The sequence below is a fragment of the Gouania willdenowi genome, chromosome 16, assembly GCF_900634775.1.
Source record: "Gouania willdenowi chromosome 16, fGouWil2.1, whole genome shotgun sequence".
Classification (NCBI taxonomy): Eukaryota; Metazoa; Chordata; class Actinopteri; order Blenniiformes; family Gobiesocidae; genus Gouania; species Gouania willdenowi.
In genome coordinates, this window is record NC_041059.1 from 25,283,979 (window position 1) to 25,300,966 (window position 16,988).

General features: G+C 38.6%; 1 protein-coding gene across 1 annotated transcript in view; it reads right to left on the reverse strand.

Annotated features, from left to right (window-relative positions):
* me1 (malic enzyme 1, NADP(+)-dependent, cytosolic) overlaps positions 1 to 10,406 on the reverse strand; it is a 94,584-nt gene extending 84,178 nt beyond the window's left edge. The window contains exon 1 of the mRNA XM_028471635.1: positions 9,989 to 10,406. Within this exon, the coding sequence (XP_028327436.1) occupies positions 9,989 to 10,117 (129 nt within the window). The 5' untranslated portion in view covers positions 10,118 to 10,406. The remainder of the gene's footprint in view (positions 1 to 9,988) is intronic.
* Positions 10,407 to 16,988: the final 6,582 nt, after the last annotated feature.

Below are 16,988 nucleotides of genomic sequence, written 5' to 3' on the forward strand. Positions count from 1 at the left end.
ATGTGTAAGACAAATTTCTCAAGGTACCTCAAGTATTAAAGGTACAGTCCGTAATGTTGGAGCTCTGAGCTCCACCCACTATTCCTTCTCCCTATGCTAGGAGAAGTGAAAGGGGGGGGCCAGAGGGGGTGTGAACAGGAAAAGACATAAAGACTGTTTGGTTTTTTTTCATTCAGACCGAATGGCAGAGATTGGTTAGTTTTCACAGGATTCCAACTACAACGACAGAGGTCAGATTTTTTTTTTGTTAATTTTTCTGAATACATAATGTATTGTCTACTCTGAAGATAGAAGGACTATTTACTGTGGCCATACCAGCCTGTCATTTCATTAGATCTCGGAAGCTAAGCAGATCTGGGCCTGGTTAGTTAGTTGGATGGGAGATCACTAGGAATTCCAGGTGCCACAGTGGGGGACAGTCGCTCCAGTGGTATCTGTCATTGTGTCCTTGGGCAAGACACTTCACCCACGTTGCCTAGTATGAATGTAGTGTGTGAGTGAGTGTTGGTGGTGGTCAGAGGGGCCAATGGCACTATGGCAGCCTCGCTTCCGTCAGTCTGCCCCAGGGCAGCTGTGGCTTCAATAGTAGCTTACCACCACTAAGTCTGGAGTGAAAGAATAATGCCATAATTCTGTAAAACGCTTTGAGGGGCAGATTCACAAAAGGTTTAGTGGTATTAAAACGTGTGCAAACATCACTTTACGTGCTGATAAGGAGTACAAAGCCAAGGGAATCATGACTGCGCATCTTCAGCGCATCAGAATGCTCGCTCATTCCATTTAGCGTGTTTCCCTCTAATGAATATGTTTAGGAGGCGGATCTCCCAGGGGGAGCAAAAATATGGGAGGAGGAAATGCAAATAAATTAATGCAGGGGACACAATGCGACTCATGAAATCTGGGACTGTAGTGATTGTTTTAGCATGGAAAAATAGTACAACTGAGTGTGTGTATGAGAGAGAAAGAAATAAAAGCTGGGTGTGTGGCCCCGTCGGCTGCGGTTCAGAGGGTCGCTGTGTGCAGAGATGGATATATGGATATGACCATGGATCGATGTAGCTGCGGACGCTCTGCTCCAGTCTATGTCTTTCTCGCCATATTTTGACCGTCAAAGTCTTGTGTCATGTTGATGTCAGGCCAGAATCAGTGGGTCAGATGCGTAATTTACGCAGTGGTGATCACTGATGGCGCAATGGTCACATATGTGAGGGTGCGTGGCACAGCGCTGCTCAGACCTACTGGATTATGGTCAGTAGATCATCTTCAAATAATGCAGACTGATTGTCAGACTGTGTAACTACATTAACTCAAATCAATGGTAGATCAAGGATGGTTAGGGTTAGGGTGGTTTCTGTCCAAATCTGCCTTTTTCTCATGGACTGATCAGAGCAAAGTTACAGGTCCTGACGGAGCACCCACATTAAATTAGGGGGAAAAAACATATTTTGGTTTTTAAAATGTTTAAAAAAAAAAAAAAACATTTTATTTGTTTATTTAGTTTTCTACATTATTAAATGTTTGTGCAGCAGACAGAGAAGTCTGTCTGCCTCAATTTTCAGTGTGCTTGTGTGTACTGACGTCTCCACATTAAACGAGCAAAACGCTCATTTAAATAAGGGCGGTCTGCACCAGTTCTGCTCGTGCACTAATATTTGCTAAAATCTTAGTGAATTCCGCGCAGCACTTGAGGAAACTGCATCATTTTTTTTTTTAGGGAAGCAACTGAATTACCACCCTTTATTTCATATCTCTGTGAATCCACCCCTGAATATCTATGATAAAGCACTATATCCAAATCCAATGTATTATTATTATCTTTATTAATATTTAACCCAGTATAACAAAAACTGTTTCTGAACAGGACTGCAGACTCCACCTTTAAACAAAACTTTGACCTATATCTGCCATTGCTGTTGTGCAGAGTTGTAGAAGAACACAAATGTAGTACATACTCAAAATGATGTTACCAAGCTATTACAGACAAGGTTTGGGGCAACCGCCCGCACTTAACTTTACAATCAGTACATAGTTAGACTTATTTGTTTTTTTCTTTTTAATAAATCTAGCTATATTTAGGGAAAGGGCATGAAAGTTTTCCTATTTTTTTTTATTTATAAATATGAAAAACCTATAATCAGACAATGTATTAAATTGTCATCTCTGTCTGGCTGAAAGATGGGATGTCATCCCACAGCAGTGCGTGACCATACTGTTGGCCAGCTAAAGGAGGAGGAGCCAGGCTGTTGTGCCTGTGACACAGGCTACCGAGGCTCATGTTTGCTGAAAAAACTGTTGAATTGGCAAATGTCTTTCTTTAAAACATGAATCCACATAACACACAAAATTCCACGGCAAATAACAACAAAGAAAAGGTCCTTTTCGGAAACCTTATTGTCCATGTAATTGGTGTTAGGCACAGTGCGAAAGTTATGTTACTGTGAATGACGACATCAAACAGCAAGACTGTGCACGTTATAGACTTTGCAACGATACTTTGTGAATAAGAACTTGCTGGATATCTATACACCAATAGCTTAGTTCAAAGTTTGTGTAAAAACTCCTGATTGGGTAGTAAAAGCCTTTTTAAAGAACTTGTTGTTTTTCCAGGCAGTAGCAGGCGGAACCAGCCACTGAGGGCCAGGATTCACACAGATGCCTCATTAAGTCATGATCAAGCAAAGACAGAGGACTTCTGTGGACCGTGGCCAGCACTCTCTTCAGCCTTACAGAGGAGCCTTTCTGCACCTCTTGCCCCCACTTCATCTCTTTATTGCACAGTACATGCACACAACACACACCTATAATATCCGGTTCCAGCTCTGGGAGGGTGGAGGTAGCGTGAACTAAAGTGGTGCAGCTTTGTATGGATGTGTGTTGGGGTCAACACACCACCTGCACATACACTGGTGTGAGGTTGGTAGAAAATGGAAGCCTAGCGACTTGAGGCGCGAGGACAGGCTGCTTTCAGCACCGGGTCCCTCAGCATCAATTAGCAGGTTGTGCAGTGACTGGTGCTCGACTGGATGTGAGGAGGGCCAGCTCGGAGAGGTAAACACAGCTCATCCCCCAAGGGCTCGCAGAAAACCAAAGAAGGGCAACAACACGCTACTGCATGGGGTCATAGAGGCCTATCTGTGTCTAGCTGCCAAGCTGCTTTAGCAGTCATTTCCTCACTTCTCCTATAATTTGCTTACACTTGGTTTCTGGACATGAATGAGAATGGATGGCTCCACTAGCTGCACAAAAACTAACCCTTGTTTCGACTTGGAGCTGATGGACACATTATTAAACTCTGAATAACTGTATGCTGAATCCACAACTTCTTTCAACCTTTTTCAACCTTAATGCTAATGTTCAGCTATTGCTAGGTTAATGCTTAGCTATTGCTAAGTTAGGACTAATGCTAGGTTAAAGCCAATGCTAGGTTAATGCTATCGCTAGGCTAATGCTATTGCTAGCTTCATGCTAATGCTAGGTTAGTGCTAATACTAGGTTAATGCTAGGGTAATGCTTATACTAGCTAATGCTAATGATATGTTGCTATGCCAATGCTAGCTAATGCTAATGTTAATGCTAGTGAATGCTAATTCTAGCTAATACCAATGCTAATGCAAATGTATGCTAATGCTAAGCTAATGCAGTGCGACACAGGCCAGCAATAGCAAATATTATAGTTTTCTATTTAAAAGTTTGGTAGAGTTTCTTTGCATCATGTTGAATCGCATTGTGTAAAATTGAAACGCCATCAAATCAATATTAAATTTATCGAACCGGGAACAGGAGTGAATCATATTGCATCGTATCGTCATGGGCTTCAATGTATCGCTGGTAGTGTATCAAGGTGCGTATCTAATCGTTGTCAGTGATGGAGATTTGCATGCTTATACATGAACTTGTAAAACCAGCTGCAGACCCAGAAGAACAGGAAATCAAAGGATAGGCAGCAACTTCAAATCAGGCTGAAAATCAGTGATAGCAAGTCACAGGACTGGTTTTGCAAACGGCCTGACTGTTAACTGGGTGCAGGATTTCTCATCCACTATAAAAGTGTGCTGTATTTTCATTCAAGTCAGTCAATCATGCAAGACCTTTGCCATGTACATACCGAGTCCTTGCAGCAAGTAAAACATAAAACAGACATGAAACAGAAACATGTGTCTTCCTGATCTAAAATGCTTTTTTAACTTGAGATGGGCAAAATAATCGGCCCACTGATGTCATAGCCATTGTTTGCCAATCAAACGCAATATTGTTTGACAAATAAGACTTATGGGTTCTTCCATCAATATATATATAAAAAAAAAAAAACTGAGAAGTGTTGCTGTTTGAGAAAACGTATCAAAAACGAATGTCACTTTTTCTATGCCAAAAATTTTAACAAGTATTTTTTTTTGTAGGGATTATGTTTATTTGTGGAATACATAAAGTCATATTATATCACATTAAATTAAATCAAAAGTAGTCTGAACCTGTTATTTCCATGGAGATATATGATGTGACCTAAAATTAGGCTGAGGGTGGGGTGGGGTTCTATTAGTATTGGATATCAGAAATGTCGAACTTATAGGACAATATCGGGATATAACTTTCCTATTATATTGTCTAATACAACAAAAAAACAATTTCTGACTATAAATAACACAAATCATATTTGTCATTAAAATTACTTAAACTTTCATGCATAATATCAACCACACAAAGAGCATTTGAAACTTTTGCAGAGAAAAAACAAACATCATTGCACCAAATAGGCAACTTAGGTAATGTTTTTAATGTGTAAATGTAAGCCCTGAATTCTTATTGCCCATGAGTTTGAAATCCAGCTAAACATTAATGGTGTAACAATACATGTATTTGTGTTGAACCGTTTCGGTACAGGACGTTCGGTTCGGGTACAGGGTTGTGCACGGGTGAGTTTCCGGAACGGAACGGAATTTATGTGTGTTTACTTCCACCTGCAGCTCCATGTGCAGCCCGTACGTCATGGCTAAAGCTAGCGAGAAACCAGAGCTGGAGGACCCTCCCCTGTCGCTAAAGTCTCCTGCTTGGGAACACTTTGGCTTCCGGCTGAAATACTGCAACAGAAGAAACCCAGTGGATAAAACAAGGGCAGTGTGCCGACATTGTTCAGCTGAGATCGGGTACGTTTCCGGGAACACAACAAACATGCTAACTCACTTGAAACGGCACCACCCGAGTGCGAATATCACGGTGACAAGAAAGAAAACGTCCTTAGTGCAAACGCAGCCGACTTTGACATTCAAGCAACCTCTGCCTAGCAATTCAGATCTGGCCAAAACTATAACAACTGCCATCAGAGTCTTTATAGCAGCAGATAAAAGCTGTTAAAAAGCTGTGAAGAGCTTATTTTTTTATAATATTTTATGTATTTTTTGTTTGAGAATATTATTATTACCAGGCAGCACTTTACAATTGTAAAGTTTTTTTTTTTTTTTTTTACTTTATTTTCATATTCTGTATAATGTTAAATGCAATGTTGGTTTACTAAAGTTTCGAATAAACAACAAGCAAATTTATGTTTTGCATTTTGTTCCATACTGTACCAAAAATGAACCAAACCGTGACCTCAAAACCGAGGTATGTATCGAACCGTGATTTTTGTGTATCATTACACCCCTACTAAACATACATCTTGATTAAACTGGTAAAGCAGAGTGTAGGACATTGGGTGGCAGACCTCTAATGAGAGCAGATGACTTTGGATCAGCATATCTAGCTTCTCTCACTGCCCTGTTGTACACATGGTCCATTCAGGACCCCAGGGGTGTATATTGAGATGTTAAACAGTTAACTAAAGTAAGCTTCAGAACTGGTGGGGGGTGGGGAGTACTTATAGGCCTACAGACTGACCTTTTGGTAAACAGCCCTCCTGTTGGTCTAAAAGAAGAAAACAAACTTTTAAAATCAGGATGTGTGCTGATGTTATCTGAAGAATTATGTTACCTGCAACAAAAACTCAATGGTAGTTTTCAACAGGCAAGGGAAAAAGCAGCAGCTTTTGGCAAGCACTCAGTGATGGCTGAGCAATAATTTTGTTACGGTCACTAAATCCTGTTAACACTGTTTATTGCATAAAAGTGAAAGCATATTCTCCCATAAAGAGTCATTTCAACAGAGCAGCGGTTAAGTGGTTCAAATTTCATTTTAAGTAGCAGAAATGAAACAAAATGACTCAATATTGCAACACGTTAATCCACCCTCTCCAAAACTGCTTAGCACAGCAACTAAATATTTTCTCTCTTGTTCATTTTACCAAGGAAGACTTTTAATTGCTTCTATGGGAAAGCTCAAATCTTAGACTCCTAAACTCTAGTACTGAAAGCATCTTAGTCTTTTTTTAAAGCCCATTGAAAAATGAGCTTTTAAGTCCTATTAATTGTATGTGATGATGACTCTGCAGAATGTTTTTTTCAATAACAGCATGCTCTACTTAATCAAACTTCCAAAGTAACCATTGACAGGACATTTAAATCAATGATAACCCCAACTCAAGCCACTCCTCAAAAACGTGTTTACTTTTCCCGGCACATCTTCTACTACACATAAATAATCACACAGGGTGGATGTCCAGCATGCAGTGTTCTTAGGAGTTGCATCACTGCCAAACAGGCCTCAGGGCTACTACCGGTTCTCCACCCTGACTGATACCAGCCTACTGAACTGTAGTGACGACCTTATCAGCAGCCCAGGCTGACAGCCCCATCAACTGCATTCTAACGCCTGTGACAGTTATCTGGCTTTTATTGTGAAAAGACATCCAATTTCATTGTGCAGGGAGAATTAGGGCTGGGCGATATATCGAATATACTCGATATATCGCAGCTTGTAGTCTGTGCGGTGTTGAAAATGACCATACCGTTAAACTCGCGGACTTTTTTTTTTCTTTTTTTAAATATCTTAGTGGCATTATGCACAAAAGGTGCACTTAAATTTAGTGTTGTTTTGAAATGTCATCTTAATGACAACATGCACAAAAGGGCACTATTTGTTTTAAAATATTGTAGTGGCATTATGTACAAAAAGTGCACTTTAAGTTTGTGTTTTGAAATGCCATGTGAGTTGCATCCTGCACTAATGTCTTGTTTTGAAATGTCTCTGTGACAATTTTGCACAGAACGTGCACTTTCTGTTGACAATTTTATGTTTGAGCCACTCACTGTTTAATAAATACAGTTATGTCAACTTTGACTTAGTTGTGATATCCCCTTTTTTGCATGAAAGTTTAAAATTGGCATATATTAATGCAGTATGATCAAGAATGTTTTAATGTAGACATATAGAATCATCATACTGGTGTGATTTTGTGCATCAAAGTGTTAATTCAAGGGTAATGCAAAATATTGAGATATATATCGTGTATCGTGACATGGCCTAAAAATATCGCGGTATTTATAAAAGGCCATATCGCCCAGCTCTAGGGAGAATATAAACAGAAAGATTTCCACAACCATGTTTTGGACTGTGCTTTGTAAATGTGTGTACGATTTGAATAGGCGTTAAAGCAAATGCATTTGTTCATCACAAGGATAAAGCTCTCTCTCTATTTAAAATCAGGCACCAACAAGACACAGAAATACCTAAACCCTCACTTACATGTTTTAGGACCACATCATGCATTTCCATGGTATTTTCCCCATAAGACAGGTGGCTGAGTGTTTAGCAGACATCCAATTTCTTGTAACGTAATGTTGCGTGATTTCAGCTTAACTGCTCATTTGGAATATAATAATTTGTTTATGATTTAAAGCAAAGATAGTAAATAGGTGTTAAAGTGAAAGTACTGATTTGCGATTTGGTTATAGATATTTCAGTCCCAGTACCAGTTTTACTTGAATATGGAAAACATTCTCAGATATTTACTGCTGTAAATAGTAGAAAGTAACTAACTTGGTGCAGTATTAAAAATATTAATGTTTACATTCATTCAAAATTAAACCTACAGCACTGCATTACACACGGTAGAAAAGATTATTAAATGATTTTGTGAATCAATATTGGGCCATTCACAGGACAATCAATTTTTTTTTAACCCAGTCTAATATTTCAGTGTCATTCCAAATAAAGATGAATGGGTTCTGAATGCCTGACTCCCTCTAGGATTGTATCCAATAGTTTGACCACACTATAAGCTATGATTGTTTATTTTGCATACCGCTTAAGGTGTTTTTTTTGCTACCTTGGGGTCAGGACCCCATGTGGAGTCACCTGGAATTAAAATGGGGTCACCTGAAATGTCAAGTAATTGGTAAAGAAAAAAAAATAACTTAGGTAAAAAAAAATTTCCTAAATTTTAATTTTTACATTATTTTATTTATTATTAATATTTTTCAAATTAACACATCACACACAATGCATATCAAACTGTTTTCTATACCTAAACTTTCTCAAATATGAATTCAGTTATAAAATGTAGTATGAAAAGAAAATATCTGAGGTTGTGCATCTTGTCACTTTGAGTACTATTTAATTGAGCAGCTTTTTACTTGAGTATTTTATGTATGACTTATTTGTACTTCATTTGTAATTTCAATCAAGTAACAGTACTTCTACCTGAGTAGGATATATCAGGACATTTACACCTCTGATAAATGGGCTTTTATAGGTCCTGTTATTGTACATAATGACTCAGCAAAAAAATGGATCTTTTTATATATATATATATATATATATATATATATATATATATACACACAAGAACATTGACAGGACATTTATATCAATGATAAACCCAATTCATTCTACTTCTCTAATTCAACATCACAATTAAAAATGTATTTACTTTTCTGAGGACAGCACATTTTCTACTACACCTACATCTTGTCACTTTGTGAACTATTCCGGCCTATATCACAAATGTTCCACCGGACATTTGTGACATCAAAATGGGGTCACGACCCGAAAAAGGTTGTGAATCTCTGGCTTAGGGAAACAACAGTAGAATATGGTAAATCGAATAGGCCTGAACACATGTGGCCCCAGAGAGATAACAAACACATTCAAATGGAAGAAAAGGACCAAATGAAAATGAGCTTTAAAGGCCAACTCTGCGCTGTAGTAATGAAGTAATGAAATTGACCCTGAGCTGTTTCAAAGGTCAGTCAGCACCATGGACAGAGAAGCTGATGCTACAGACTGACCTCAGAGGCCTGAACCCTCCACACGAGCCAGAGGAAAAGACCAGAAGCACTCAGAGTCAGTAAAGGCTCATTGTTCAGGAGGTTTTATGAAAAGAAGAAAAAACACATTGTGCACCAAAGCAACAGTGATGACTGAATTCAAGAGAGGAAGTGTTACCAAACACTTTTTTTTTTCCCTATGAATGACGACAACTTCTGGCCTCATGATTTTCTACAAAGAAGAAGAGTTGTGAAGCTTATCACCTCAGCATGGTCTGAAAACTAGGCATCAACAAGCCCCAATACTTTTAGCAAACTACATCAAAATAAAAGCTACATTGTAAGTCAGATGTGTTACAAGAATACCAACAGTAGACCATGTGTGTGTGTGTTCCTTTAAACCTAAATATATCCATGTTGTCTAAAGTGGAAACCCAAACCTTAAGGCCTATGAGACCTTTACTTGTTCCACTCCAATGAAACTTCAGTTTTTACAGTTAAATAGTGAACTATATGCAAAACTGTTTAACACATATTTCAGGATTTGATCACAATCACAATATGAGCCCCTCACAGAAGTTCATATAAACATGCATTGCAATGTAAAATGGTTACAAGCCAACAGTTAGGCCTGTGTCAGTATCCTGTCACTTCTGTCTGTGAACATGTAGTCACAATACACTATTTATTTACAAAATGTCACTTTTATCAATAACTGTGCCTGAAATAGCCGAGGAGTTAAATTTCCCACAGTCCTTAAAGGCAGCGCGCAGTGTCCAGCGTTGAGTTCATTGAAACTATGTTGAAGTTCACACACACACACACTCACAGCCGTGTGTGCGCGCGCTTACCTTGTTGAGCAGCGGGTTTCGGATGATTTCATAGCCCTTCTTCTTAGTGTGCACTAAGGTTGTCCCCTTCTCCTCACACCTCTGTGTCTCTGTTTCCAGGGACTCTCGTCCGACCAGCCGACGTGCCATGTTGTTTTTGTTGTCACCTTAAGTAGAGCAGCTGTGGTTTAACTGTAGCGAAGTCAACAAGTGGACGGACACACGCAGAGACTGACAGACACGGGCGTGTTCCGGTGACAAACAGACCGACAAGTTCCTCCGGTCTGTGTCACAGTGTGTGAGGCTTTAGAGAAGGATGAGCCCTTTCTTATCAGGGAAGCTGTGTCAGTGTCATTCACCAAGTGTCCCGATATGAAGTTCCTCTGTGTGACCTGGCAACGGCTACTAGTTATGAACCCACGAGCCCAGTCTGCTGATAGCTAGGTGACCAATGGCTACACTGCTAGCTTTATTTTTATTTTTTACATTTCACCTTTAACTACACATAGTAAACCTGACCCCGAGACTCTTTAGAAAATACAATTTAAAAGGATATTACTAACAAAAGAATTTGTTCTTGAAAAAAAAAAACTATAAGCGCATTGTTGTAATTTGCACTATACAAATAAAGTTCAATTGAATTGAAGTGCGATAGGGCAAACTCAACTTAGTGATGTGACGTATTCCTACTACATAACAATCAAACACCAGTTTCATTCAGAGTGAAGGTAATATTAAAGGGCCCATGTTAAGCTAAATTGACTTTTCTGTGCTTTAAACATCATAAAAGTGCTTTTTGGGCTTCGTAAACTTGCCCAAAGTGTGTTTTTTCCCCATTGATTCCCTCAATCATTAGTTAGAGGGTGATTTGCTAGTTTCTTACTGCAGGGTGAGTCCAAACACCTCACTCCAATTTGATGACTCATTCCCAATCCGTCTATCATTCGTTCATTCGTTTTTCATTATGTAACAAAAACATGAAAAACAACAACAACAAAAAAAAACACTAATTATTTGATATTTGTTTCCAAAACCAAAATGAAAAAACAGAAAACGCCTTGTTTTTCAAATTCAAGCTCTTTTGCTTCGGTACAGAAAACGAAAAACGGAAAACGAACACCTTTATTAATTTTCTCCATTACCGATTTGCCAAAGTACTTAGAATATTTCAAATTACATTATGTTAATCTGGGAAGAGATTTGGATTGAAAATAGATAGAAGATGATGAATAAAGTAACAAATATAGTTACTTTTTTTCCCTGTACTGTTTCAGAGATGACTTGCATAGTCAGTGTCACAGTATTTGTAAGTGACAAAATTCATCAACAGCCAAACAGATTAGATGTCGTTTCTTTGAGCTGTCCCTGTTTGTAGGATGAGGCCACTCTGTCTCGTTGTACAATTCTTTACTCTTTAGAACATTAAACAAATGATCATGCCACCTTAAATGTTGATCAAACCTTCAGTACAGTTCAATGTTCATTCAATCTGTTCTTAACCTCAACCTTTGTAAATTCAAGTTCACAGTTTTGCAACAAGTAGCGTCTGAGGACCGTGATACGTGAGAGGTAATCTGAAGCCAGAGTCAATATCTATCCTCTACATACAGTAACAGCAGGAGAGTTATGCAGCACGAGGCAGTGGTGGAGTCCTGACATTCTGCAGGCAAACAGACGCTTATTGAACCCTGAAGTTGTCTGAAGTCTTAATATGACCACTCCACAGGATCCTACTCATTTTTCCTGAGAACCAGTCAGGGCTCTGCGTTAACCCTCAAAGCTCATTTGTCATGTAGGGCATCCAGTCTACTCACCACATTGGCAAGTTACAGTACTTACAATTTTATTTACAAAACTCAACTATACATCACTGACAAATACGGTTAAAAGCTTAATCATTATCAGTAAGTCATTTTATAACATGCACACATGTGATTGTTATTTGATCATCAAAAACTACCAAAGTGTTTTTGTTTTATTAATTTTATACCTGATGGCACACTCACCTCAACTCTATCGCGTCTGCAGTGACTACTAATTTCATCGTTTATTAGTATTTTCCTGACATTTTGGATGAATAGGAAGAAAATTATTTAAAATTTTTTAGAGATTCTAGTGTCCACATGGACCATATGTGAAAAATATTGTAAAATGACTTAGGAAAGGTATATTGAGCATTATAAATCCAATTAACTAATATCAATTTATTCATGTTTTTTTACATTTTGGCTTGTGACGTAAAGAAAATGTAATGGCTGGTGACGAAAGAGTAACCTAGAGCTGACGGATTTGTTCAAACAATTGCTACAAAACGAAAACATTACAGATTCTAGAACAATTAAAAACAGATACATTATCACCCAATTTCAAAGTTAAAAACAAATCTATTCTTGAAATTATTTATATAAGAAATGAAGAAGGTAGTTGGCCCCTGCTCTTTCTGCTGCTTCGGGCCCGGGGCGGCGCCTGGGTTCGCAGAAGCGGATCTTGCACAAACTTTGATCATGGACGCACTTACATGCCTTGGGCTGGGGGATAAACTCGTACTGGGCTTAACCTTAGACACAATGATCCCAAATACCAGTTTTAGGTATAACCACTCACACTTTCGCTCTATAGTCACGGCCACCACCATTATACTAAAGCTCCGCACTTGTCACCAGACAATAAGCACAATATACACAATTATAATATCACATCTCACTCTCACTTTAAACCAGTCACTTCTTCTCCACCCTTTCCATTTTCCTACCCTGACTCCCTCTTCCCTGTTCCCTTCCCCCTCACATAGATGTAACACTGCCCTCTCTTTTTATATCCTCCCTATAATAAAGTATATTTTACCCTTCCCTAGGGAGGGATGGTGATGCTCACAATTATGCAATAAAATAAATAAATTTATTTAATTTCAATAACAAAACATGCATTGCTGTCTATAAAAGATTGTACTTCTTAGAGTGTTAACCTTTGACAGCATGTGCAGGCAAAGAAAAAATAAATAAATAAAAAATGTCATTGAGCTTGTTGATCAAATTCTAACAAAGGGTTTTAGTTCAGGGGTACTACGGTACCAGACCATGCATCCGCCAAAACCCCCGGTCCACACAAAAACATGACCAGTATAGAAATAAATCGATTGCATGTGCGTTGTGTAGGTGAGGCACCCGCACCCCTTCCTGCATCCACCAAACCCCCGTCTATCGACAAAAATGTCTGGCATGAAAAAGAAAGTGTGAGGAAGCACGCTATGCTCCCCTTTGACTTAGACCCTCCTTCTGTTCACGGAAGCAGTGAGTGGGATGAAAGTGGTCCATGGCACATAAGGTTTTGGACTTTCTTTTTTTAAGAGTCTGCATATGTTGTCAAAGGTAAAACTATGTGTAGTACAATCTGTAAGCGACAGCTATGCATATTTTATTCTTGTAAAACCAATGTGTGTGTGTAAGAGCCAGTACTACTAACCATCTTGCCACCCTGGACCTGCATCACCAGACAGCAGTTTGTTTAAAGCAGCTCCGTTCTGGTCGAGCTATAAATAGGTTTATTTTCTTTGGACTTGTCATGCCATGATAGCTTGCCACACTTTTACTTTCACTTGCCAGGGTCAAGTGGGCAAGCGTTGATGTCGATCTCTGACCGCTGGTTTGTCCTGATCAAAGTGGTTGACCTCACTTTACAATTACATAGAAACTCATATGGATACTATTTTGTTTTGATGTAAAAAAAAAAAAAAAAAAAAAATATATATATATATATATATATATATATATATATATATATATATATATATATATAATTTCACTACTTTGGCCACTGTCATTATGTGCCACCGTGTGATTCAGATGCACTCAAATCTTTAAACTGCATGTTGCATGACAATGGTTCAAGTAAGCTGATCTGATTAACTTATCTTAAGGCTTTTTTTCATACTGAGGATAGAACCATAAGAGATAAGTTAAAATGACTTGAAACAACTTTTTCTAACATTTAGGCCTGGGCAATATATCGAGATTTCTATTTTGGCGTTATAGAAAATTACAATATTGCCTCTATCAATACATTTTAATTTTATAGCTTATTTTGTATCAAAATAATTGTTTTAGGAGAACTCACTCACACATGCTGTCCCTTATAAGAGAAAATTCAAAAGTGGCAGATATTGTGCAGATGTTTGTTAATAAATGTGTCTGTGTAGCAATTTACATCAACAAATTTACCCCAGAATTGTCTTTCAGGAAATACTTTATTGAGTAAAACCACATGGAGATAAAAAAAAAAAAAAAGTTGAGATGTGAGTTATGGTTCATATTGCCCAGCTCTATCATCATGACAACAGTCAAGTATGTAAATCAAAGCATCCATTTGTCATTTGCCTTAAATGATTTTGATGCATAGTAAACACTTAACAATTTACCCATAAGCCACTGTGTATCTCAATTTCATGGCAGCGCATGGGACTGTACACATGCTTGGAGTTAAAAAGAAACCCTTCATTTTAGAAATGTCTGTAATTAAAATTTACTTGGTTGAAGGCACTTTGAAAAATACACCAGTTTTTTTAGTTCTTCGTCTGCAATGGTCTGTGTCTTTTAAAATTGTCTCTGAAGTAGCTCTACAGTAGCTTGAACTGTTTCTTTTTACAGCAGAGGAAAGACCTATACACTATTACAGATGGTGTTGGGTGGTCAATGAATGGAAAGTCGTTTAAACTTTGTGAATTTCTACATGTTGTAAACACTAGCAAAAGGAAAACCTATCGTAAATGAGGCATGGCCTACATGTTTCAGCATCTTAGGAGTCTGAGGAAATGTTGCATGGTTATTGCTTATTGCTCATTAACTCAAAAATAGTAACAGAGTGACTGACCTTTTATTGGGAGCTACTTTAAAGTTTCCTTTTGGACATGTGGAGCTGAGCCACATAGTGAAACAACCTGCTTTAACATGCCTAATATCCCGTGGTTTCCACCAACTCCACAGTCTCAGCGTGCTTACACATGCACATCCATGACTCATTGGGACTGGTGCACATTATGAGCCATTGGACAATTTTAAACTCATTGTCTATAGAAAATTGAAAGAAAGGACAACCCATTCACGTGTTTTTACTTGTTTAATTAGAAGAGTGTGTTATTTCTCAGCTAAGCTTTACGTCAATGCAAATTAAGCAAGACGATGGAAACAAAATCCTTTAAAGCAGAACTAAGTAACTTTTCACCTTAATAAATCCTTCTCTTAGTCCCTGTGAGGGTGTTTAAGGGGGTGATTGGGGGGTCTTTCATCTTCCGCTACTGTCTGGCCAGAAAACCGCACTTGCAACTTTCCCTGCCTCCTAACCGGTGGCAAGATGTACTGCTTTACGGCAGCCCAATACACACTAATGCTAGATTATGCACACGGTTGTCTACATATTCACTTTTCTCTAACGTATATCATGGCAGAGAAGACCTTAGTCCGAGGAACAAAGAAACTCCATGCAATGACAGCTCAGCAGCAACACACAGCAATCACACACACTGTTGTCACGACAACAGGCACGCACACACACTCGCAACCCAGCACTCCATCAGGCAGCACACACACAAATATCCATCCATCTATCTATCTATCTATCTGTAAAAGTTTACAGTTTACAGTTAGCATTAGCATTTTCTTGTTTTACTTGATTAAGGTTGTTTTTGGTGAAACTTAGAATGATTTATGCACAGTGACGTGTCGTGAGCACTTGGATTGGTTAGGCAGAGCGTTGCAAATCGATACCAAATGTCAACACCAATGACAATTTCATATGTTTCTGTTGGCAATTGTTAATTCAATTAAATTCAACTTTATTTGTATAGCGCAACAAAGTCATCTCAATGCGCTTATCAAATAATACAATTCATAATAAGAAAGAAAAAACCCAACATGATCCACATGAAAAAGCATTTAGCCATCTAAAAAGAATCAACATCGTAAAACACCATAAAAGAAACATAAACAATTATTTAATATAGCCTCCATATTCTCCCAACAAGATATATTTCATGACACGACAGCGCATCCGTTGTTTGTGTTGGAAACACAGAAACACAGAGAAAATGACAACAACAACAACAACTCAGAACAGCCTCAGTGAGGAGCATCCACAAAGCCAATCCTTCCTTTCACTGTAAAAAAATCAAACAATTTTCTGACCTTACCTTTGCTGAAGGTCTGGTAGCTCAGGTGTTGGTCTCCCATCTTTTAAATGCTGTTGTTTTTCCTCAAAAGAAAGTTTCTTTATCGTCTCTAGCGCTGTCATCCTTCCTGTAGTGTTATCCCGCTTCGAGCTAGAGAACGTAGCAGCTGTAGCCACGCTCTATCAATTCACTAATGCACTGTGAACTTACGTATAGCATTTAGCATAGCACTGTTACGTCAAAAGGCAGCGTAGAGAGCTGTCTTTTTACGTAAATGGTTTTCATCTTGGGGAACTGACTGTGCATGCATAAACACATAAAAACATGCTATGGGGCCAGAGGCCGAGCAGCAATGTGCTTTTGGGAGGGGGTGTGGCCTCCTCCTGCCTTACAGCTGTTATGGCAATTATTATATTCATCATCATATCATCAAATGTGTGTTCATGTGTACAATTTGTCATGTTTTAATACATGATGACTGCATTACTCTTTGCACTTTTGAACAGCTGAGTCATGTTAACACACAGATAAGAACCCCGGCCTGAAACTTCAAGGCCGAACTCACTCACATTCACATTACACACACACACACCAACTGACGCAAGCACACAATCAAGGACAGATACCAGTGACACCAGCCTGTCCTCCACTTCCACTGTTGGGAGCATCTGACTCCCTCCTTTTCTTTTTCTCAGGGTGCAACTTTTTCTCATATCTGTATAAAGCTTAAGCTGTGAAACTGTTAGGCAGTCCTGCATTTCCGGAGCCAGGGAAGAACCTTTCTGGACCATCCTGTACTCTTTTTCACTTTAGCCTTTCCAATATACAAGATGGGACACTCCTTTTTTTGTACTCCTTTTC